At 41.5% G+C, this 27,514-nt stretch overlaps 1 protein-coding gene across 1 annotated transcript; it reads right to left on the minus strand.

Moving 5' to 3' along the window:
* Positions 1-306: 306 nt before the first annotated feature.
* Positions 307-27,268, minus strand: LOC124115905 (macrophage mannose receptor 1-like). The gene is made up of 14 exons (XM_046477067.2): positions 27,213-27,268; positions 25,993-26,070; positions 20,807-20,988; positions 20,107-20,225; positions 17,621-17,748; positions 15,017-15,210; positions 13,850-13,983; positions 11,587-11,720; positions 10,162-10,316; positions 8,663-8,781; positions 5,515-5,824; positions 1,811-1,944; positions 1,162-1,286; positions 307-1,048 (listed from the first exon to the last, which is right to left on the minus strand). The coding sequence occupies exons 2-14, from the start codon at positions 26,048-26,050 to the stop codon at positions 981-983; spliced, it is 1,860 nt and encodes a 619-aa protein (XP_046333023.2). The 5' UTR covers positions 26,051-26,070; positions 27,213-27,268; the 3' UTR covers positions 307-980.
* Positions 27,269-27,514: the final 246 nt, after the last annotated feature.

The following is a 27,514-nucleotide window of genomic DNA, read 5'->3' on the forward strand; positions in this document are numbered from 1 at the left end:
GGTATCATCACCATGTGATAGTTATTCACAAACACACACGTATGGTAAAATCGGAATCGCACATTAGGGAAATACTTCTTATGATTATGGAAAAGTTTTGGACGCTCTTGGGTTAACAAAACACTGATGCATCCGGATTAGTGTTTTTACTGATAAGTGTGGATATAATATATGATATAAGAACATACGTTATGCCTGGTGAATAAAGTAAACAATCAGTACATTAGATACTTTAATATTAGTAAGTTTAGTTCATAAGGTGTTTTCAAGGGGGGGGGGGGGGGGGGGGGGGGGGGGGGGGGGGGGGTCAGTATGTGGGTGGGTGGGTTATGGGGACGAACCTCTGGAACGCCCTTTTCCCCGGGCCCGGCGACAGAACAAGCCGGGTTGGAATCTCCACTTGTATCCAGTTCATCATTCCAAGGGCGGTCGGGTAGCCTAGTGGTTAAAGCGTTCGCTCGTCACCCGACATGGGTACAATGTGTGAAGCCAATTTCTGGTGTCGTGATATTGCTGGAATATCACTAAAAGCGGCGTAAAACCCCACTCACTCACTCACTCACTCATCATTCCAAAATGCAAAATGCAAAAACATCTGTAACGTGGTCAATTATTGCTGAATTAGAAATTGAAAGGATACAAAATGCGGGTCTATTGTAAATGCACAATATGTTTCGCTAATGTCGCGAGGTCGACATAAGTTCATGCAGTTTTTGAGTATGTAAAGAGTATCCTGGTAACATCGCAAATTCAAACTAGGTAAAACAAGTGAACCTCCATAATCCGGACATTTCGATATCCATCCAAATTGTTGGAGAGACGGACAACATAACATGTTTCCCATAACATCGTGCGGCTCTTGGGCGCCAGCCTTGTGTTGGTGCGACCTTCAACAGAGCAGAGGCTGAGGCTTGGGGAACACCTGTGTTTGGATTAACGGTGTCCGGATTAACGAGGTTCTGTTACAAGGGTCTCCGGTGTTATCTTGCGAGAAGGGTTGCCAGCACTCCCGCCCACATCACCATGGAAGACACGACCACGCCGAGCCCTGAAACATGGGTGAGATTTACTGAAGCAGCTAGTGTCATCATTAGTTTACAGTCAGAAAAGGGATCGTTCGGAATGGTGAGTTTTCGGAATATCGGGGTTTGTGTATCCTACCTGCGGCACTCTTACAGATGTAGTAGGACTTGGCGGTGCAGGGCATGTCGTTGTAGCGGCCTCCCGGCAGCATGACAGCACAGTCCTCGTTGCCACCGTAGTTGTTAGGCTCCGTGTCCCAGGGACTGTATTGATAAAGTGAATGAGTGAGTGGGAGCGTGAATGAATAGCATGGTTGGCGAGTGGATGAGTGAATGCGTCGGTGATGATGAGGGGTGGGTGAGTGGGTTGTGAGCGGGCGAGTGCACGAATTGGTGGGTTGGCGAGTGGATGAGTGAGTGTTTGGGGGGATGATTAGGGGCGAGTGAGTGAGTGGGTTATGACCGGCGAGTGCATGAATACGTGGGTTGGCGAGTGGATGAGTGAGTGTTTGGGGGGATGATTAGGGGCGAGTGAGTGAGTGGGTTATGACCGGCGAGTGCATGAATACGTGGGTTGGCGAGTGGATGAGTGAGTGTTTGGGGGATGAGTGAGTGGTTTGCGAGCCGGCGAGTGCATGAATAAGTGGGTCGGCGAGTGGATGAGTGACAGGTTCTGGATAATGAGGGGCGAGTGAGTGGGGTTTGACGGGGCGAGTGAGTGAGAGGATACCATAGAGAGGAAACCCACTCTTCAACGGATTATCCCCACGCTCATGTTTAACACTCACATCAAAGTCATGTCTACCGGGTTGGCGAAGTCTGTCGCCCACGTCCAGGCCCCCTCGATGGTGATGTCGTTGAGCCCCGTCCACCACATCATACCGAGGTCCGGCTGCAGCTGCAGCTGGGATACCAACCATGTCTGCAGTGCAATATAGACATGAAGCCATGGTACACTCACCAATCTCTTGCCCTTGCTTCTCTTCCCTTAACGTTAACTGTGCATGTGTTGAATTGATACACTAGTATCGATTACAGCGTGTGTGTGTGTGTGCGAGAGCGCGCGCGCGTGTCTGTGTATTGGCTCGATATATCGATTACAGTGTGTATGTATATTAACTTCATATATCGATTACAGTGCATATATGTATTGACTCGACATATCGATAACAGTGTGAACATTCTTTGACTCGATATATCGATTACAGTATGTGTTTGTATTGAATTAATATATCGATTACAGCGCGTGTGTATTGATTCGATATATCGATTACAGTGTGTATGGATATTGACTCGATATATCGATTACAGTGTACATATGCTTTGAGTAGATATATCGATTACAGTGTCTTCATGCTTTAATTAGATATATCGATTACAGTGTCTTCATGCTTTAATTAGATATATCGATTACAGTGTATACATGCTTTGAGTAGATATATCGATAACAGTGTATGCATGCTTTGAGTAGATATATCGATAACAGTGTATGCATGCTTTGAGAAGATATATCGATTACAGTGTATGCATGCTTTGAGTAGATATATCGATTACAGTGTATGCATGCTTTGAGAAGATATATCGATTACAGTGTATGCATGCTTTGAGAAGATATATCGATAACAGTGTATGCATGCTTTGAGAAGATATATCGATTACAGTGTATGCATGCTTTGAGAAGATATATCGATTACAGTGTATGCATGCTTTGAGTAGATATATCGATTACAGTGTATGCATGCTTTGAGTAGATATATCGATTACAGTGTCTTCATGCTTTAATTAGATATATGTAGATTACAGTGTATACATGCTTTGAGTAGATATATAGATTACAGTGTATACATGCTTTGAGTAGATATATAGATTACAGTGTATACATGCTTTGAGACGATATGTCGATTACAGTGTATACATGCTTTGAGTAGATACATTGATTACAGTGTACATATGCTTTGAGTAGATATATAGATTACAGTGTATACATGCTTTGAGAAGATATATAGATTACAGTGTATACATGCTTTGAGAAGATATATAGATTACAGTGTATACATGCTTTGAGAAGATATATAGATTACAGTGTATACATGCTTTGAGAAGATATATAGATTACAGTGTATGCATGCTTTGAGAAGATATATAGATTACAGTGTATACATGCTTTGAGAAGATATATAGATTACAGTGTATATATGCTTTGAGTAGATATATCGATAACAGTGTATGCATGCTTTGAGAAGATATATCGATTACAGTGTATGCATGCTTTGAGAAGATATATCGATAACAGTGTATGCATGCTTTGAGAAGATATATAGATTACAGTGTATACATGCTTTGAGTAGATATATCGATAACAGTGTATGCATGCTTTGAGAAGATATATAGATTACAGTGTATACATGCTTTGAGTAGATATATCGATAACAGTGTATGCATGCTTTGAGAAGATATATCGATTACAGTGTATGCATGCTTTGAGAAGATATATCGATTACAGTGTATGCATGCTTTGAGTAGATATATCGATTACAGTGTCTTCATGCTTTAATTAGATATATCGATTACAGTGTATACATGCTTTGAGTAGATATATCGATTACCGTGTATACATGCTTTGAATAGATATATCGATTACAATGTGCATATGCTTTTAGTAGATATATCGATTACAGTGTATACATGTTTTGAGAAGATATATCGATTAGAGTGTCTTCATGCTTTGGGCAGATATATCGATTACAGTGTCTTCATCTTTTGAGTAGATATATCAATTTCAGAGTATACATGCTTTGAGTAGATATATCGATTACAGTGTCTTCATACTTTGAGTAGACATATCGATTACAGTGTCTCCATGCTTTGAGTAGATATATCGATTACAGTGTCTTCATGCTTTAATTAGATATATCGATTACAGTGTATACATGCTTTGAGTAGATATATCGATTACCGTGTATACATGCTTTGAATAGATATATCGATTACAATGTGCATATGCTTTTAGTAGATATATCGATTACAGTGTATACATGTTTTGAGAAGATATATCGATTACAGTGTCTTCATGCTTTGGGCAGATATATCGATTACAGTGTCTTCATCTTTTGAGTAGATATATCAATTTCAGGGTATACATGCTTTGAGTAGATATATCGATTACAGTGTCTTCATACTTTGAGTAGACATATCGATTACAGTGTCTTCATGCTTTGAGTAGATATGTCGATTACAATGTCTTCATGCTTTGGGTAGATATATCGAATACAGTATGTACATGCTTTGAGTAGATATATCGATTACAGTGTATGCATGCTTTGACTCGATATACCGATTACAGTGTATACATGCTTTGACATTAGAAAGCAGAATGTTGTGTGTTTTAAACGTGTTTCAGTATCTACGGATAAACAATGTAGCCTTTAGGCTCTGTAGCTCACTTGATGGTATCTAAATATTGGAAACATTAGATTATAAAGGCTATAAAAACAGGAAAATAAGTAACAGAGTGAGTGAGTTTGGTTTTACGCCGCTTTTAGCAATATTCCAGCAATATCACGGCGGGGGACACTAGAAATAGGCTTATATTGGGAACTGAACACGGTTCTTCGGCGTGACGAACTAACGCTTTAATCACTTGGCCACCCGACCGCCCCCATAAGTAACAGAAGTTCCCCATGCATCAAAACATTAATACTAAACAATAACTGTGCTACATGCAGAAATGACTAATTGGCTAATTTAAAGTAGCAGAGAATTCTATAAATATTTTTTAACCACCACTGACGGAAATGTCGGAAATGCAGTAAATCTAGACAAACTGGTATGTGAAGGTCAATGTCCATAGAGGAGTGAAAAGAACAAAATACCGAAACGAAACTTAATATATGTACTTAATAATGTTATTTCGCACACCACGCAATTACTGCATATCAAACATACGTTTTCTAATCTGACGGCCATCAGGTACGGAGTGGTGAAAGATGGGCGGCGGATAACGCAGCAGGACGTATGCTCACTTGAAATTTCGAAATATTATTTAAAAGCGATGTTTCCATACTCAAAATAAACCACTGAGAATCCCGTTACTTTGGACTGGTATCCATATTTTATTTGAGTTTAGTTTAAAATAATGTTGTTTTTAGTTTGCACATATCTATTAACTGGCATTTTTCACAATTTCCCCAAAATTGTTTTTATGAAGAATTGAAATCTCTGTTATCCGAACATTTTCACGAATTAAAAGTTATATATGGAGGCATCAGTTCGGAACAAATTAGTATACAACAATTCATGCTGTATGCTGTCGTGTATCAAGACATATTACAGTCCGGATTAACAAGTTCTTCCGTAAAACTCGTTTATCCAGATATAGTAATGTGAACCGTCCGGATTAACAAGTTCTTCCGTAAAACTCGTTTATCCAGACAGGCATGTGAACAGTCCGGATTAACAACTTCTGTCGTAAAACCAATGTTATCGTCCTCACCATCTCAGCTTGTGACTGAATGTACAGATAGAAGGCCTGGAGCTCATTGTCGTAGATATGGGCGAGATCCAGACACCGCTGCTTCACCTCGTCCCACATGACCCCCCGGCTCCTGTTGCCGGAGCTGATGTAGTAGCACCCTGCCTGTTGGTAGGTCGCCCATCCTGTAGCGCACTGCTCCCCGGGGTCCTTTGTGTATTTACAGACGTACCCCGCCCGGGACGCGCAGCTTTGGTCACTGAAGGAACCGTCGCTCATGATCACAGTGCAGTCCTGGTTGTGAGCGTTGTCTGGCTCGCTGTCCCACTGACTGAAAGTTCATCATTTTGTTTATTAAATATTACGATGCACCCCCGTTACCCTGTTTGTCGATATTACGATGCAAATATATTCCCCCCTTACCCTGTTTGTCGATATTACGGTGCAAATCTGATTCCCCCTGTTACCCTGATAGGTGATATTACGATGCAAATATGTTCCCCCATTACCCTGTTTGTCGATATTACGATGCAAATATGTTCCCCCATTACCTGTTTGTCGATATTACGGTGCAAATCTGATTCCCCCTGTTACCCTGCTGGTTGATATTACGATGCAAATATATTCCCCACTTACCCTGTTTGTCGATATTACGGTGCAAATATAATTCCCCGTTACCCTGCTGGTTGATATTACGATGCAAATATGTTCCCCCGTTACCCTGCTGGTTGATATTACGATGCAAATATGTTCCCCCGTTACCCTGTTTGTCGATATTACGATGCAAATATGTTCCCCCATTACCCTGTTTGTCGATATTACGATGCAAATATGTTCCCCCGTTACCGCGCTTGTCGATATTACGATGCAAATATGTTCCTCCGTTACCCTGTTTGTCGATATTACGATGCAAATATGTTCCCCCATTACCCTGTTTGTCGATATTACGATGCAAATATGTTCCCCCGTTACCCCGCTTGTCGATATTACGATGCAAATATGTTCCTCCGTTACCCTGTTTGTCGATATTACGATGCAAATATGTTCCCCCATTACCCTGTTTGTCGATATTACGATGCAAATATGTTCCCCCGTTACCCCGCTTGTCGATATTACGATGCAAATATGTTCCCCCGTTACCCCACTTGTTGATATGACGATGCAAATATGTTCCCCCGTTACCCCGCTTGTCGATATTACGATGCAAATATGTTCCCCACTTACCCTGTTTGTCGATATTACGGTGCAAATATAATTCCCCGTTACCCTGCTGGTTGATATTACGATGCAAATATGTTCCCCCGTTACCCTGCTGGTTGATATTACGATGCAAATATGTTCCCCCGTTACCCTGTTTGTCGATATTACGATGCAAATATGTTCCCCCATTACCCTGTTTGTCGATATTACGATGCAAATATGTTCCCCCGTTACCCTGTTTGTCGATATTACGATGCAAATATGTTCCCCCGTTACCCTGTTTGTCGATATTACAATGCAAATATGTTCCCCCATTACCCTGTTTGTCGATATTATGATGCAAATATGTTCCCCCGTTACCGCGCTTGTCGATATTACGATGCAAATATGTTCCCCCGTTACCCCACTTGTTGATATGACGATGCAAATATATTCCCCCGTTACCCTGCTGGTTGATATTACGATGCAAATATGTTCCCCCGTTACCCTGTTTGTCGATATTACGATGCAAATCTGATTCTCCGTTACTCTGCTTGGGATTGGTTGGCGACAGTGGCAGCTAGATATGAATAGTACTGCATCAATGGTAAGCTGGTGTAACCTGGCAGACTGCGTGGCAGCTGCAACTTCATGCTTCAAATTTGCTGGTATAGATGAGCACCTTAACCGTGTTCAGGTCCGCGGGTTTTAGGTTCGAATGCTAGATGCTCCCGGGTTACCAGCACCAAACACAGCAGTCCAAGTCACCAAGTCGTAAACGTCTTCCATTCAAGTCACAAGACCTTCCCACCACAGTTCGCGAGTAATTGTTTGTTTGTTTGGTGTTTAACACCACACTCAAAAATATTCCAGCTATATGACCGCGGTCTGTAAATAATCGAGTCTGGACCAGACAATCCAGTGATTGACATCATGAGCATCGATCCACGCAATTGGGATACGATGACATGCATCAACCAAGTCAGCATCTGGACAGCACTGGATCTTTGGCTAAATACCAGCGCTCAAATCCAAGGAAATATCACGACATGTTTTGCTTGGATACCAATTCAGAAGTAATGACCCATTAAATTTTATAATTGTTCTTTGCCAAAACTTATTTTCTCATGTAAAGATACAAAGCATATTCCATCGTTCCAGATCTTCCAGAATGAACTGAAGCAGTATTACCTCATCTCCACATGTTCAGCATTTGTGGGAATTCAGACAGATTTTATAAATATTGGTCATCACGCCATACACATTTTTTGTAACATGGAAGACACTGTTTTTCTGTTTTGTAAAAACAATATGAAATGCAACAAATAGAAAAAGTAATAAATAAACAAAAAAATATTTTAAAAAGTCAGCAAGTCTGACCATCCGATCCCGTAAGTCGCCTCTTACGACAAGCATAGTCGCATTATACGGGCAAGCATGGGTTGCTGAAGACCTATTCTACCCCGGATCTTCACGGCAAGCATGGGTTGCTGAAGACCTATACTACCCCAAATCTTCACGGCAAGCATAGGTTGCTGAAGACCTATTCTACCCCGGATCTTCACGGGTCAGTTTGCCAGTAACTAAAGTACTGTTCAGATATCCAACTCAACCCACTCCCAGATATAGGTGACTGTGTCGAAACACTCATCACTCCCGTGGGGATTACAGATAAAAATGTATATAGGTCCCCACAAAGAGCCGGAAGAGGCAACAAAATCGATCGGGTGGTCAAGATCGATGACTTATGGTTGATTGGACTGATGTTCATGATGTCAATCACTTGATTTTCTGGTCCAGACTCGATCATTTACAAACATCCATCATATAGATGGAATATAGGTGGGACGTTAATTAATGAACAAAGGAGTTACTAATACACATTTTATGGAGGTAATACAAATTGCTGTGTTGGCTGAGCATATAAGGACATGCCATCAGTGCGGGTTGTCCGAGCACCTTTGATCTATTTTAAATAATTACAACTTACACAAGCGTGTTGTCTGGGGCTGAGCCATCCGCCCACACAAAATCTCCCTCCTGTGCCTGGTCGTTGAGTCCTGTCCAGTAGCCACGCCCTCCGGCAAGGTACATGTGGTCGAACCAGTACTGCTCAACAGAAAATGTACGGTAGCCTTTTAGGGTCATTTGTTTGTTTGTTTTTGTGTTTTTTTCTTGAAATTTTAAGAAACTAAGTTGAAATTTCAAGTTAGTATCTTGAAATTTCAAGTTAATATCTGAAAATTAAACTTATTTATCTTGAAATTTCAATATTATTTGAACTTAGCATCTTGAAATTTTAACATAGCGTCTTGAAATTTCAAGTAGTAAGAATAAAACCAAATGACCCTAAAATGCTTCCGTACTACAACATCCCATTCCGAATCCATGCGATCTGGAACATCAAATAGATCACGTGATACACACCACCTGGGGGTATCCCGGATGTTTATATAACAAGTGATTTCGTTTGGTAATTTCTCCAAATCAACAATAAATTCCGAATAGAATTACATGGAACTATTTCAAATTGTTGTACGAACTTTATGCGGTGGGATCTGGCGGTAATAAGAGTTACAGAGAAAGTATATAATATCACTACTCCAGTGCTGCCCGTGGTGTCTGTGTAAAACAAGCGGACCCGTGTATTTTGTTTGTTTGTTTGTTTGTTGTTTAACGCCGCACTCAGCAATATCCCAGCTATATGTCGGCGGTCCGCAAATAATCGAGTCTGGACCAGACAATCCAGTGATTGACATCATGAACATCGATCCACGCATTTGGGACACGATGACATGCATCAACTAAGTCAGCGAGCCTGACCACCTGATCCCGTTATTCGCCTCTTACGACAAGCACAGTCGCCTTTTACGACAAGCATGGGTTGCTGAATACCTATTCTAACCGGATCTTCACGGATCTGGAGCCGTGTGATGATCTTGAGTGTAGCGGACCTCTTTCTGTCCGAAATAGCCTTTCATCTCATGTGTGTCCCTAGATATCTCAACACTGAATTATCTCCTACAGTGGTGGAACTGTACCTGTATATAGTGGTGGCGCATCATTCACTCTCCTGACACAGCGTAGTACGGGTGTTCCTATGTTCAAGAGACCGCCTCCGTGGTCTAGCGGTAGAGCGTCCGCCCGGAGAGCGGAAGGTCCGGGGTTCGATCCCCGGCAGCGTCATACCAAAAGACGTTAAAAGATGGTACTTGTTGTTACCTTGTCTGGCGCTCGGCATTAAGGGGTTAAAGCAAGGACTGGTCGGCTCGGAGTCAGTATACTGTGTCTGAGTGGGATATTCATGTTAAACTGCGGCATGGTATCTCAGTGGGCTAGCACTATAAATCGGCATCAGTCCGGTCTAGTACAAGCAGCCACACTAACACACGTGCATGCACGTCGCTATATAAGTGCAATAATCTTGGACGCGACGTTAAACCCAATTTCACCTCACCTCACCTATGTTCAAGTCTTGCGACATCTTACCTTCTCATCCACGTTGTCGATTTTCAACAGGTCACCGCCATCATGCTGGCAGTTCTTCCGGGCGGCGGTCCACGTGACTTGTGTCCGATTTTGAAAACGATAGCAGTGTTGACCTCCACGTATCCAGTGAGCACTGCACCCGAGAGGCGTCCATTCTGTAGAAAACATGGGGCATATTTGGCAAACCCTATATTCTTCCAAAACTAGAAAAGCAAAAGTAGTAAAATCATAAATATCTGACATAGTGTTATCCGACATCCATACAAAATTAATACTGGTCATTTCTGCATGGATTGGGATTGATTTGTTGGGAAAGAATGATGTACTGCAGACATTTGGTGAAAATATGAAAAAAATCGCAAAAACACAACCACGTGAGAGCCTGGAGCCGAAACACACCAACATGACGTGCACGTGCAACACCACCTGTTGGGCAATAAAACCGTTGGCTTTTTATTTGCATGCCGTCACAGTGTCTACTATTGTTCCGTATTCTAGTGTCTACTATTGTTCTGTATTCTAGTGTCTACTATTGTCCTGTATTCTGGTGTCTACTATTGTCCTGTATTCTGGTGTCTACTATTGTCCTGTATTCTGGTGTCTACTATTGTCCTGTATTCTAGTGTCTACTATTGTTCTGTCTTCTAGTGTCTACTATTGTTCTGTCTTCTAGTGTCTACTATTGTTCTGTCCTCTAGTGTCTACTATTGTTCTGTATTCTAGTGTCTACTATTGTTCCGTATTCTAGTGTCTACTATTGTTCTGTCTTCTAGTGTCTACTATTGTTCCGTATTCTAGTGTCTACTATTGTTCTGTCTTCTAGTGTCTACTATTGTCCTGTATTCTAGTGTCTACTGTTGTTCCGTATTCTAGTGTCTACTATTGTTCCGTATTCTAGTGTCTACTATTGTTCTGTCTTCTAGTGTCTACTATTGTTCTGTCCTCTAGTGTCTACTATTGTTCTGTATTCTAGTGTCTACTATTGTTCTGTCTTCTAGTGTCTACTATTGTTCTGTCCTCTAGTGTCTACTATTGTTCTGTATTCTAGTGTCTACTATTGTTCTGTCTTCTAGTGTCTACTATTGTTCTGTCCTCTAGTGTCTACTATTGTTCTGTATTCTAGTGTCTACTATTGTTCTGTCCTCTAGTGTCTACTTTTGTTCTGTATTCTAGTGTCTACTATTGTTCTGTCTTCTAGTGTCTACTATTGTTCCGTATTTTAGTGTCTACTTTTGTTCTGTATTCTAGTGTCTACTATTGTTCTGTATTCTAGTGTCTACTATTGTTCTGTATTCTAGTGTCTACTATTGTTCCGTATTTTAGTGTCTACTATTGTTCTGTCTTCTAGTGTCTACTATTGTTCTGTATTCTAGTGTCTACTATTGTCTTCTGGTATTCTCTGTACGTGTAAAGTTCTATACGTACTGTGTACTGCTGAGGTTTCACAGATATACCCGGCTCTGGCTGAGCACTTCGTGTCGTCCACGACGCCGCCGGTGTACATGAGTCCGCAACTCTGGTCCTCGCTGCGGTCTGTGCTCGGCGCGTAATCCCAGGGGCTGTCCAAAAAAATTTAAATTAACCTTTAGAAACCGAGTAAACGCATGTCGCTACATATATATTAACAATTGGGCGAAGTAAACATATATGTAGCGATATGTGTTTACACCAAGTCTTCGGGAAACACTTATATCAGGGAGACTATATAAGATAATAATAACATAGAAACCTCATCTGACGTCTTTTATTATCTCCGGGGTTTGCTTATAATCGAATATTGACCTATAATGAGGCCTATTTGGGGTTGAACTTTGCTTGTGATTTTTACACACTTCCTAATAAACGTGTACCTCCACTAAAGGATACTTTTACAAACGTTATCATAATTTGATATCCGCTGAAATGGATCTTTACAGACATTATGATAGCCTGTCTCTATAATCTCTAACTCCAACATAGCGGGTGGTAGGGGTGCCCCAGTCGTCCAAGGCGCCGCAATTCCCTGTGCAGAGTTGCGTCCCTTGGACACGCCAGAACCTATGATTGTGGGTTCGAATCCCGGTTCGCCCCGATTATGTTTCTAGGTTTGTCAGCACCATACCCGTCATCGTGGGTTTCACCGAAGCGGTAAACGTGCATCACTTCGGGATTTCTTCCCACATAAACTTGACACGCCGTGATATAACTGGAATACTGTAAAAAGCGATGCTAATCGCAACCCACTCACTCCAACATAGCAAGCTGTCATACCTTTTCACCAAACCCTACACTTACTTGGAACGTGCGTCAATTCTATTTTGAGAAAGCAGATATTGCATCGTTGAACTGGGCTTGTGAGGAAAGTAGTTCCCGTCAATTGATCTCACTGTATATTAATTGGATTATGATATCATCGATAACACTCTCTATTAAGGGATGCATCAAATATACCGCCTCGATACAAGATTGCAATTAATATACCCCTTTTGTTGTAATGTTTAATTCACTGTGAAAAGATCATGCGCATTATCCCACTGACCTATAAGTTACTGCCTCATTCTGTAACTAACTCAAGGATTTACAGTTGGTTTGTGTTTGTTTAACGCCCCACTCACCAATATTCCAGCAATATGACGGCGATTTGTAAATAATCCAGATTGGACCAATGTTTATGTTAGACGAAGCCTCCAATCAGTTATTCAATTAGTTGTAGTTAGTGTGATTCGTAACCTCTGATTGACCAATCAGAATCGAGTATTTTTCAATCACGTTTTGGTGTTAGTTCGACATATCAGCCCATTTGTGACCAACTCGTGTTATTCCGGAACAAGCCGAATAGCGACTCGTGTCCCTCTCGTTCATTCGTGACCAACTCGTGTTATTCCGGGACAAGCTGAATAGCGACTCGTGCCCCTCTCGTTTCCATTTATGCGACCGGGTTCCGTCTTAGCGCAAACGGGCATACCCAAACAATTGTCAATTCGTTGCGTAATGGTTCTCATATATTTTCACATATATCATATATATTTCAGATGAAATTTAAAGCACGTAGGGACATACGGAATTTACTGTATGATTGAACACATTTAACTGTGTCTTGGGTATATTTTTAGATGCAAGACATATGCAAAATCAAAAAATATTCCTGAAGGATTCTTTGGCGAAGAACTTGAAATCATACGCGCATTCTGATTAGTTTGTCGTATTTTCTCACATAACAGTCATCGATAGGGTGACGAGTCTTCTTGCGGGTTACGGAAAGGGGCGAGTGGTGACGAATGCCTCTCGTTGCCATTTTTTGCGACTGTGTTCCGTCTAAGGCAAAGGGGCATAGCTAAAAGTATTGTCAACTCGTTGCGTAATGATTCACGTATATTTCCCAGATATCATATATATTCCAGATGTTATTTAAGACACATCGGGACTAACGGTATTATACAGTATGATTGATCACATTTAACTGTATCTTGGGTATATTTTGAGATGCAAAACATTATTATCAAACATTATTCCTGAGGGATTCTTTGACGGAAGTACTTGTAGTCATACGAGTTTTGACTGGTTCGTCGTATTTTCGGACATAACATTCATCGATGTGGGACGAGTCTTTTACAGGTTACGGAAATTGGCGAGTGGTGACGAATGGGGGACGAGTCTTCTTGCAGGTTACGGAAATTGGCGAGTTGTGACGAATGATATGAGCACTCACGTATAGGACGAGTTCCAAGCGGAGCCATCAGACCACTTGTAGATAGACTCTGCCTGTTGGTCGTTCAGGCCTGTCCACCATTTCACTGCCATGCCCGCGTTAGATAGGTCACCTAATTTTTCGTTGAAGAATCTCTGGAAATGAAGTGTTCACTTGAATGCGTGAATCAGTAAGACATTTGTCTTTATCTTTTTAAAAGCAGAATCTTCACCTTCAAGCACGACGGTCATACTGCGGGCCGATTCTGACTCAAATACACAGACGTCAACGTCAATTGTGGGCACAGCGACACTTAAGATGGACTCAGAGGAATTCAGTGATGAATCCCGATTTAATCTTCGATTTGCTGATGGTAGGGCGAGGGTGTGGAGGCGCCGTCATGAACGTTACGCCCAGTGTTGTGTACAGGAAGTTGACAGATTTCGAGGCGGAAGTGTCATGGTGTGGGGTGCTTTCTGTGGCAATGCACGTTCCAGGCTTCTTGTCATCCGTGGCAACCTCAACGCTGCTGCTTACCGCGACCAGGTACTGGCACCAGATCTTCTGCCTTTGATGGCAGCACATGGACCCGGTTTGATCTTCCAACACGACAATGCCAGGCCCCACACAGCAATTTTGACAAGGAATTTCCTTCAGAATGCGGGAGTCAACGTCATGGACTGGCCGTCAAGGTCTCCCGACCTCAATCCCATCGAACACGTCTGGGATGCTCTTGGTAGAAGTCTGCGCACTCTCCAGAACCAACCACAGAATTTGCAAGATCTTGGCACCATTTTGCAGCAACAATGGCGTCGTCTTCCCAATCATGTGTTCACAAGCATCACAAGGTCCATGCGGAGGCGTTGTGAGGCAGTTGTCAACGCACATGGTGGCCATACACGCTACTGAACTTGTGTGCCATCAGATTCTCGTGCTTGGGACTTATGATTTAAACTGTTGATGTTATTACCGAATACCGTAGGTGCTTGGAACAAATTATGGTTACCACCGTTAATTTAAATCCTTCTTTGGACATTAATGATTTAAAAATTACCTTATCTGATACATTTGTCCGTTGTATATCATATATGGGATTACTTTTAAAAATGTGAAGTTTTTAATTTGACTCAGTATATTTGCCAAGAATATTTTGAAGTTTGTTTGCAGGCTCAGTGTCCTAACACTCACGGACTCGTCTGCTGTTACTATGGATACAAGGTCCATGTTTGCGGCCACACCCGTGGGTTTCAGGCCCTGGCATTTTGTCCGTGCATCCGTCCAGGTGAGGCGGTCGCTGGTGTCTGAGGGGTCGCTGATGAAGTAGCAGGCGTAGTCCAGGAACGACCAACGTCCGTCGGTGGCAGGGGTGGGGCATGCCTCGTCTAGTGACAGAGAGCGACAATTGTTGTACCCTACTCCGTACAATACTTCTTCACTATGGTGAATAAGTTGTATAGTTATTCGCTTCTTACCCTATGATATGTACATTATATAGTAACATACTTCATCCCCTATGATATATACATTATATTGTAACATACTTCTTACCCTATGATATATACATTATATAGTAACATACTTCCTCCCCTATGACATATACATTATATAGTAACATACTTCCTCCCCTATGACATATACATTATATAGTAACATACTTCTTCTGGTATGACATATACATTGTATAGTAACATACTTCCCATCCTATGACATATACATTATATAGTAACATACTTCCTCCCCTATGATATATACATTATAACATACTTCTTCCGCTATGACATAAACATGATATTGTAACATACTTCCTACCCTTTGACATATGCATCATATAGTAACATACTTATTCACCTTTGGTTTTATACATTATATAGTAATATACTTCTTCCGGTATGACATATACATTATATAGTAACATACTTCTTCACCTATGGTTTTGTACATCATATAGTAACATACTTCTTCACCTTTGGTTTTATACATTGTATAGTTACATACTTCCCATCCTATGACATATACATCATATAGTAACATACTTCGTTCCCTATGATATATACATTATATAGTAACATACTTCCCACCCTATGATATATACATTATAACATACTTCTTCCGCTATGACATAAATATGATATTGTAACATACTTCCTACCCTTTGACATATGCATCATATAGTAATACAATTCTTCACCTATGGTTTTGTACATCATATAGTAACACACTTTTCTCCTATGGTTTTGTACATCATATAGTAACATACTTCTTCACCTATGGTTTTGTACATCATATAATAACATACTTATTCACCTTTGGTTTTATACATTATATAGTAATATACTTCTTCCGGTATGACATATACATTATATAGTAACATACTTCTTCACCTATGGTTTTGTACATCATATAGTAACATACTTCTTCACCTTTGGTTTTATACATTGTATAGTTACATACTTCCCATCCTATGACATATACATCATATAGTAACATACTTCGTTCCCTATGATATATACATTATATAGTAACATACTTCCCACCCTATGATATATACATTATAACATACTTCTTCCGCTATGACATAAATATGATATTGTAACATACTTCCTACCCTTTGACATATGCATCATATAGTAATACAATTCTTCACCTATGGTTTTGTACATCATATAGTAACACACTTTTCTCCTATGGTTTTGTACATCATATAGTAACATACTTCTTCACCTATGGTTTTGTACATCATATAGTAACATACTTCTTCACCTATGGTTTTGTACATCATATAGTAACACACTTTTCTCCTATGGTTTTGTACATCATATAGTAACATACTTCTTCACCTATGGTTTTGTACATCATATAATAACATACTTATTCACCTTTGGTTTTATACATTATATAGTAATATACTTCTTCCGGTATGACATATACATTATATAGTAACATACTTCTTCACCTATGGTTTTGTACATCATATAGTAACACACTTTTCTCCTATGGTTTTGTACATCATATAGTAACATACTTCTTCACCTATGGTTTTGTACATCATATAATAACATACTTATTCACCTTTGGTTTTATACATTATATAGTAATATACTTCTTCCGGTATGACATATACATTATATAGTAACATACTTCTTCACCTATGGTTTTGTACATCATATAGTAACATACTTCTTCACCTATGGTTTTGTACATCATATAGTAACATATTTCTTCACCTATGGTTTTGTACATCATATAGTAACATACTTCTTCACCTATGGTTTTGTACATCATATAATAACATACTTATTCACCTTTGGTTTTATACATTATATAGTAATATACTTCTTCCGGTATGACATATACATTATATAGTAACATACTTCTTCACCTATGGTTTTGTACATCATATAGTATCATACTTCTTCACCTATGGTTTTGTACATCATATAGTAACATACTTCTTCACCTATGGTTTTGTACATCATATAATAACATACTTCTTCACCTATGGTTTTGTACATCATATAATAACATACTTATTCACCTTTGGTTTTGTACATCATATAATAACATACTTCTTCACCTATGGTTTTGTACATCATATAATAACATACTTCTTCACCTATGGTTTTGTACATCATATAATAACATACTTATTCACCTTTGGTTTTGTACATCATATAATAACATACTTATTCACCTTTGGTTTTGTACATCATATAGTAACATACTTTGTCCACCCATCCACCCATCCACCCATCCATCCACCCATCCATCCATCCATCAGTGAGTGCTGCGTACCTTTAGTCCGTGGTACTTTACAGATGTAACCATAGTGTTCCCGGCAGGCGTCGTCGCTAAATTTGCCGTACTCGTTGATAGCGCAGCAGTCTTCGTTCTCGTAGTTGTCGGGTTCAAGGTTCCACTGGCTTTAATAAACACAGATGATTTACAAACTCCACACCTCATTGTATACGTGTCGCTATGGTTATTAACATATGTGACCCGACAGGAGTGAGTGAGTGAGTGTGGTTTAACGCCGCTTTTAGCAATATTCCAGCAATATCACGGCGGGGGACACCAGAAATGGGCTTCACACATTGTACCAATGTCGGGAATCGAACCCGGGTCTTCGGCGTGACGAGCAAACGCTTTAACCACCCGACCGCCCCTGACCCAACAGGAGAAATGAGACATTTTGGGTGCTGGGATACAATTGTGCTGTGAGGCCATAAGACTTTTGACGTCAACTTACTTCAGTTAAAATCGCCATGTGTGCGGACTGTACAAAAATATCTTATTTTTCTCTAGTTATATTAGTTCGTAATGTAATACATCCTTTCAGCATACATACATATAATTAATGATATGACTAGGAATCACCCGTTGTGTATCAGATGTAGAGGATATTATATGAGTGTTCATGTCATACTATGTTTACGACACTTCTGTCGTAAACATAGTATGACATGAACACTCGTATAATGTTCTATTTATTATATACTTCAGTGTGAAAGACTGAGTTTTCTGAAGTTGAGAAAAGTGATATTGTCATTGTAGTGAACATGACACCTGATATTTCACTGCAGTGAACATGACACCTGATATTTTACTGCAGTGAACATAACACGTTGACGGAACTATGTTGGCCTACACGAGACAGCTCGTACACAAACTGTTGATTTACGTCAATTCAACGTTGACAAGTCATATAATGACAGATGGTCATTTATGTAGTTAATACCGATTCTTACCGTTTGTTATTTTGTTGAAAATGATTTGTATTAAACTGTGAATTTCTCTTCTGATTTGTCAGTCGATACTTTACGTTTCGCAAAGCGCCATTTTGTTACTTGAATTGCGTGTATTCTTTCGCTTCGAACAACCGTCTCATTGATTTGAAATTTATATTTTGATGAAGTTGATTTTGTATATAATCATATCCAAATGTATACTAAAGAATTTTAGTGACAACGCCGCTTTTAACAGTATTCCAGTTATATCTCGGCGTGTCAGCTTAATGTCACATTGTGGGAGGAAAGCCCGAAGTGATGCAGGTCTCAGACCTTTACCACTTCGGTCAAACCCACGAGGAGGGTATGGTGCTGACAAACCTAGAAATATAATCGGGGCGAACCGGGATTCGAACCCACCATCATTAGATTTCTTTCGTGCCCAAGGGACGAATCTCTGCACAGCGAATCGCGGCGCCTTAGACGACTGGGTCACCCGTGCCCCCAGGTTGCATGAGAAGGATGTGCACCCGTGAAGATCCGGGGTAGAATAGGTCTTCAGCAATCCATGCTTGCCGTAAGAGGTGACTATGCTTGTCGTAAGAGGCCACTAACAGGATCGGCTGATCAGGCTCGCTGACTTGGTTGATGCATGTCATCGCATCCCAATTGCGTGGATCGATGCTCATGATGTCAATCACTGGATAGTCTGGTCCGGAACCATTTCCATCGAATAACGTCCTGAAGCAACAGTGGCTACGCAATACATGTCTGTCAACAAGAACCTTGAGGAACCGCTTGAGAGCAGCAGGTATGGCGTCCAGGGGAGTCATCAAACGCCCCCTCCTGGCGATCCGACCCGTTGTCAATAATGGCGGGAGCTCGGGAATGACCTTGGGTTGAATGATGGCAATCTGGACCCGGTCACCATACAAGGCAGCCCCAGGTAATCAGTACTACGAGATCTCCTGAAGCCACTTGCTGTACCCAATTTCGTCAACACCCACTTGTCATAAGACCTCACTTCAAGACCTCACAAGACCTCACTTCATAGATGATAACGCAGGACTCCATCGTTCCCGGGCAGTGACAGCCTTCCTTTGTGAGTCCAGATCTGAATCCGCTGGAGCACATTTAGCTCGTTCCTCAGGGGGCGGTCGGGTAGCCTAGTGGTGAAAGCGTTCGGGGCGTCATTCTTGACTCAAAGTGTCATTTGTATCCAGAGTGGTCGTGTGAACTAACTCTGCAGCTCCATATTTAAGGACCATCCTATGAGGATGAAATCATCACCGGTGGTTGTGTTACAATATCGTGATTAAAATACAACCTCAGCTGACAATGTGGTTGTATGTTATTGTCAGAGAGTTGAGGTACAGGTCACTTCATTTAGCCGAGATCCTTTTGTCAGTGACATCATTTCTGCTTCTTTAGTCATGTACTTAACATAATTCCAGGTGTATATTACGCTCTCCGTACCATGGATGACTCTTCAATAGATAATCTTTGTCTGAGTCTCTAATGAGGGGGTTCGATTTACTGCTGATATTTACTGACATGTTGCTGATGTCCACGGTGGTGTCGAGCCACTCCCATTGCACGTCGTCCACACTGTACGAGAGACCCACCCACCATCCGTCAGTGTTCTCCTCCTGTGTCTGTACGTTCACCCAGTCCTGCAGAGAGAAAATACGTGTTAAAGTGTGTGCCCTATCTGGTATGAGGTGAGGTGAGGTGAAATGGGGTTTAACGTCGCGTCCAAGATTATTGCACTTATATAGCGATGTGCATGTACGTATGTGTGTGTGTGTGTGTGTTGCTGCTTGTACTAGTCCGGACTGATGCCGATTTATAGTGTTAGCTCACTGAGATACCATGCCGCAGTTTAACATGAATATCCCACTCAGACACAGTATACTGACTCCGAGCCGACCAGTCCTTGTTTTAGCCCCTTAATGCCGAGCGCCAGACAGGGTAACAACAAGTACCATCTTTTAACGTCTTTTGGTATGACGCGGCCTGGGATCGAACCCCGGACCTTCCGCTCTCCGGGCGGACGCTCTCTATCTGGTATGAACATTCAACGAGGTCAAAATTTGACTTGCCTTCGCATGTGTTTGTGACGGATGACACCGCTGGGGCAGGATAAGCTACCTTTTTCGTGAAAACCTTGTATCATCACTACTTGATAGTGATTTTAAACACATTCTTAAAGTCGGAATCCTACGCTTGATAAAGTTTAGATGTGACTACTCACTTGTTCCTTGGCAGAGTTGATAACCATCAGATCTGCCCTCCGGGATTGGCACTCACGTCGGGCGTCAGCCCACGTGACCTGGTCAGCAACTGTCCAGTAGTAACAGCTGTTATCTGCTTTCAACCAACCATTGCGGCATGATATGTCCACGTTCTGTGAATTTGATGACGTCACTGGTAGGGCTGTGCCAACAAAACGTGGTAAAGACGTTAAAGAATTTACACGGATTTTAGGTAAATACGTTAAAGGGTTAAGACGGATTTTAGTAATAATACGGTCCAAATATGAGTGAGTGAGTGAGTGAGTATGGTTTTACGCCGTCTTTAGCAATATTCCAGCAATATCACGGCGGGGGACACCAGAAATGGGCTTCACACGTTGTACCCATGCCGGGGATCGAACCCGGGTCTTCGGCGTGACGAGCGAACGCTTTAACCACTAGGTTACCCGACCCCCATCCAAATATGAAAGGGTATGCCGGAATGGGAAACACATAGTGAACCCATCTGAAGATTTAAACCTTTGTGCGATCCCATCATTCACTTGCCCACACAACTGCCCCTTTTAACTTTCAACCAACAGTTACTTTTATCATAATAACTGGGATGAGGTAGGTGGCCCAGTGGATACAGCGTTAGCTCGTTACACCGAAGACCAAGGCTCGATTCCTTTCATGGTTACAAGGTTTGGTCCTTTTGTGGGTACAATGTATGGTCCTTTATTGGGTGAAATGTATGCTTCTTTAGTGGGTACGATGTATGGTCCTTTGATGGGAACAAAGTATGGTTCTTTTTGGGGAACAATGTATTGTCCTTTGATGGGTACAGTGTATGGTCTTTTTATCGGTGAAAGGTATATCCCTTTTGTAGGTACAATGTATGGTCCTTTAATGGGTGAAATGTATGGTCCTTTGATGGGTACAATGTATGGTCCTTTGATGGGTACAATGTATGGTCCTTTGATGGGTACAATGTATGGTCCTTTGATGGGTACAATGTATGGTCCTTTGATGGGTACAAAGTATGGGTCTTTGAAGGGTACAATGATGGTCCTTTGATGGGTACAATGTAGGGTCCTTTTATGGGTACAATGTATGGTCCTTTGATGGGTACAATGTATGGTCCTTTTTGTTGGTACAATGTATGGTCCTTTGATGGGTACAATGTATGGTCCTTTTTGTTGGTACAATGTATGGTCCTTTGATGGGTACAATGCATGGTCCTTTTATGGGTACAATGTATTGTCCTTTGATGGGTACAATGTATGGTCCTTTGATGGGTACAATGTATGGTCCTTTTATGGAAACAATGTATGGTCCTTTCATGGGTACAATGTATGGTCCTTTGATGGGTACAATGTATGGTCCTTTGATGGGTACAATGTATGGTCTATTTGTTGGTACAATGTATGGTCCTTTTTGTGGGTACCATGTATGAAGCCCGTCTTAAAATGTCCCCGACGTGTTATTGTTGGAATCTTACTATAATTGATGTGACACTTCAATCACACACTATCTGTTATAACCTAGCCCTCAGACTAGAGACAAAACCGGAGGCGTTGGGGAGAGACTTTTATTTCGCCAGCCACATGGCCGGTCAATACGTCATAGCCGAGTGACAGCACGTGCGGACTACCTTCACAGGCACGTGAGGTATTCATACGCATTACTTTTACAGTACATAGTTCTAGGGTACCTCGGGTAATATACTACTTATCAAGATATTACACTATCATAGTTACTCTATTACTCTGAGTTAACTGAAGGTGAGATTGAAGGCTCATTGCTCGATGATGAGAATACACATTACAAAGTACTGCAATTTGGAGATATATTAAAACAGGTTTTTTAAAAACTTAAATTGTGTATATACTCACAGTAAGCAAGCCTATTCTAGGTTTTTGCTGCGAGTGAGTGAATTTGTGAGTACCAAGGCCCAGGGAGGGTAACAAGTACCATCTGTTAACAAGGGTATGGGGATCGAACTACCAACCTTCCACTCTCCGGGCATTAGACCATACCAGGGAGGCAGTCTGGGATATAAAATGAAATTTGGTTTTATTACCGTTCGATCCGTGATAAGGCAATCTCATTAAAATCAGATCTTAGTTCTCGCTGCCGCTAAACAAAGAGGAGATCCCATTACGGGTCACGTCAGAACGACATTTCGCAAACTTTGACTGACCACTAAAATGACTAACAAGAAGTCAACATCAGCCAATCAGAAAGCAGCTTTCTCGAGCTTTGCGGAACTCGTTTCAACCTGGCGACTTCCATTTCAGACTAGCTTGAAAAATATGTTGACACAGTTCTCGATTAAAATTTTGAAAACTGAACAAACAAACATTCCGGAATGTCTAATATATGGTTGAGATTGTATGACAGTGCTTCCCGCGTACTGTGCAACGCCTCCTCCGTTCAAATGTTTATCCCACGGAAGCGAAAGATAGACGATAATTTTGACGGAAACTGTCGTTCGGAATACACCGTGTTAAAGTTTTCGAGTTTGCATGATTAGAAAACACATTCCGACTGTCACTTTCATGATTGGTCGGATGAAAGGTCATTCTGGCGTGACCCGTTATTGGATGTCCTCAGATCTTTGTTTAGCGATAACCTGAATGCCTTCACGTCGAAGATAATCGGTGACGCCCCGTGCACGTTGTGGTCTGAGATTGTTATCTTGCCAATCGAAATTTCTGCCGATAATTCAAGCGAATAGAACAACGACAGGACGCAACATTTCGTCAACAAATCGCTGGTCAGTGAAATCTTCATTCACAATAACCACATCAGTTCGCCTGTCATGTGTGATACCGCCCCACATCATGACATGGTCCAGAATTGGTACCCTTACATACCGCTCGCCTCTACGTCGCCAACAACGTTTTCTGCCATCGGTGAATCGGAGGCTGAGCTTGATTCGTCTGTAAACAAGGTATAACGCCAATGGCGCACAGCCCGTCCCTGTGTTATTAGTCCACCCCAATCTTTGCCAACAATGCCAAGTTGTTAGGGTCACGCCCTTCACAGGACGCCTTGCTTTCAGGCGGGCTGCACAGAGCCAGTTTGTAACGGTGTATTGTTGGAATTTGCCTCCCTGCTATGGCACGGAATTCTCCATTGATAACAGATTTGAATGGAATGAGACGATCGTGTTTAGGTATTGTTCTTTTAGGCCTGCAAAGCCCACGACTCATTGCAACCCCACCCGTTTGGCGGTACTTATCCTATAGTCGAGAAGGTACACTTTTTGATTTGCCAAACACTCGGGGAACTTGTGATATTGACATGTTCCCTCTATCGTACCCACAATTCGTCATTTTGTCTGTTCATAATTGTTATTGGTTTGAGAAAATTACAAGGGGCCATATGATTAACCAAAGGTTTGAAAGAAGTTTTCTCTGTCTCACATCTGTATATTATAATGATATGCGTACATATGAAATAATGAAAATATTTAGTAAAACATTCCTAACTGTAAATAACTACTTCAAACGTGTTTATGCTATTCGGCAACAATCATAACAGGGGGCCTCGTCCTGTACTAGACTGGTTTTCCTGCCCTTGAGCGTTTGCGCTCCTCGCCTTCAGCTGCTGGGAGGCGAAGGGCAGGGTACCAGTCTAGCTATATCAGGAGACAGACCTACACCATATCGCTATGCAGGAAACGTTGACCCAGCTTCCGTGCAGCGAGATATTAGCCCTTTTGGACAATAATAACTGACGTGTCAGGAGGCTACAGGAGTAAACATATTACAATTATGGAGATAACTCTCATAGAGAAGTGTGGTTCATGGTTAAAAAATAAAATGAACTCACAGCGTTTTGGGTTTCAAGTTTAACAATATCTGCATGTCTCCATGGTCTAGTGGTAGAGCGTCCGCCCGGAGAGCGGAAGGTCCGGGGTTCGATCCCCGGCCGCGTCATACCAAAAGACGTTAAAAGATGGTACTTGTTGTTACCCTGTCTGGCGCTCGGCATTGAGGGGCTAAAACAAGGACTGGTCGGCTCGTAATCAGTATACTGTGTCTGAGTGGGATATTCATGTTAAACTGCGGCATGGTATCTCAGTGTGCTAGCACTATAAATCTGCATCGGTCCACACTAGTACAAGCAGACACACACACACACACACACACACACACACACACACACACACACACACACACATACACGTGCATGCACGTCGCTATATAAGTGCAATAATCTTGGACGCGACGTTAAACCCCATTTCACCTCACCTCACCTCCATGTGCAGTCCTACTTCAACTATATCCCTTGTTCCTTGAAAACAATAACACATGTTTCAGGATGTCATTGTTAAGAAAACATATCACTAGTTTTGTTTTCATGATATGTTTGTTTACTACTTTATATTACAAAATTATTTAAACTGAAATGTGCAATTTATTCACATTCCTCATTCTGAAGGCATCACGTGCAAATTACAATTTGTTTCACCTTCGTGGTTACACACGTACGCTTTATGACAGTCTTGGTACTCGCATCTGAATGCTACAAAGTTCTTTGCGCCGTGGGGGGCACGGGTGGCCCAGTCGTCTAAGGCGCCGCGATTCGCTGTGCAGAGTTGCGTCCCTTGGGCACGCCAGAAACCTATGATTGTGGGTTCGAATCCCTGTTCGCCCCAATTATGTGTCTAGGTTTGTCAGCACCATACCCGTGCTCGTGGGTTTCACCGAAGTGGTAAATGTCTGAGACCTGCATCACTTCGGGCTTTCCTCCCACATTAAGCTGACACGCCATGATATAACTGGAATAATGTTAAAAGCGGCGTTAAACCCAACTCACTCACTCACTCACTCTTTGCGCCGTGATGATCCCCTGGATCAAAGATGACTTTTTGAGATACGAGGGCTGTCTCGGGTGCATTTTAAACGGGTGTTAAGCTCTATTGCATTGATGATTGTGAGTCCCCTTTTGGCACCCACACTTTGGCTTCTGTGTGCACGTGCATCACGTGCTATTCATTCACGATTTGAAATTTCATTGTGATTTGGTGTTGCGTTCAGATTTAACGCCACGGTATTGTAAATTCAAATCATAGGTTATATCATATATATGCTTTCAGTGAACCGTTCCTACAATATGGGCAATATGGACAAAACAATTCACAGAACAAGACTTCCTGTTGTACATGACAGTTTGATCGTATGTTATACCATACCTGTATACACCAGGACTAAACACACTGAAGCCAGTAGAGAATTTAGACAAGTACCCATCTTGTTTGTTTGTTTGTTACCTGAAAAAGAAAGAAATGCAATCACCACATGCGTGGGATGGGGTGTGTGTGTGTGTGTGTGTGTGTGTTAAAATCAAACTTAATTACCAGTATTTGTTGTTTTTTCCTCTCAAATTTGAACATCGTTAAATTGTCACCTACAAATTTTATTAATGGCGGGGGGGGGGGGGATACGATGATATGCATCACCCAAGTCGGCGAGCATGACCACCTGATCCCGTTAGTCGCCTCTTACGACAAGCATGGGTTGCCGAAGACCTATTCTACCCCGGAACTTCACGGGTCGTCATCTACCAATATAAACTACTTTCGAAACCCTTCTGCGCGACTTTCATTCAGAATCTACATTCGGAACCTTTATCCACAACCTTCACTTGACACAGTGTGTACGAAGGTTCGTAAAGGTTCCCGCCGTGTGATAACATTATCAGACGCGTATGACATGCTCATTGCAATACAAGGTTCACTGGTATGTGATGGTACCAATAAATATTAACCGTATTCGACGTAGTAAGCGCCCAGGTCGCTCTTAAAATTAGAAATAGGGGGCTCTTATTAAAATCTTATTTTGGTGGGGAAAAAACAGAGTTGAAAGATAAATTTCGTGGTTTATGCTGACAGCCTGAAATGTTTATGAATGGCAGATATATTTTTCCAGAATTTAATTGCCCATATTAATGGTGCATATAACACAGGGGGCGTATTATACGCGAATGAATATTAAGTCTTTTTTACATTGATCAATCGGAAAGGGTGCTAATTGGGATCGTTCACGTGCCAATATATATGCAAATATCGCCGTGGGCGCTTATTAGAGCGGGGCGCTTATTACGTCGAATACGGTAACCCACGACATGAAGAAAGGTTAATAGACTTTTAAAATGATTAACAACCTATGCTGTGTTAATTGATCCCACATATCACGCAAAGCGAACAAATGGTCAACATGGTTTAGTTACATGTACCTGATGTACCTTATTTCTAAACGGAATTGTTAAAAATTGAAAAGTAACTGGAAAATGGAACCGTTATTGGTAACATTATCTAAAGATATGATGTGTGAACAAGTTATAAATATATCAATTTATTCATTTTGCGGATAATTACATATTGAGGAATGCTGACCAATGAGACAACCTTACCTGGGCAGCCGAAGGGAAGAGGGAGATTGTCCTTCACCCCGGCCGTATCTGTTACAGTTGTTATCAAAGAGGACGAATAATCAGGCCTCGAGAGATGAGCACGTCTGCGTTCTTGTTTGTTTGTTGTTTAACGCCGCATTCTCAGCAGTATTCCAGCTATATGACGGCGGTCTGTAAATAATCGAGTCTGGACCACAAAATCCAGTGATTGATATCATGAGCATCGATCCGCGAAATTGGGATACGATGACATGTATCAACCAAATCAGCGAGGCTGACCACCCGATCCCGTTAGTCGCCTT

Source organism: Haliotis rufescens, unplaced genomic scaffold (genome assembly GCF_023055435.1).
Source record: "Haliotis rufescens isolate VD_foot unplaced genomic scaffold, xgHalRufe1.0.p SCAF_27, whole genome shotgun sequence".
NCBI lineage: Eukaryota > Metazoa > Mollusca > Gastropoda > Lepetellida > Haliotidae > Haliotis > Haliotis rufescens.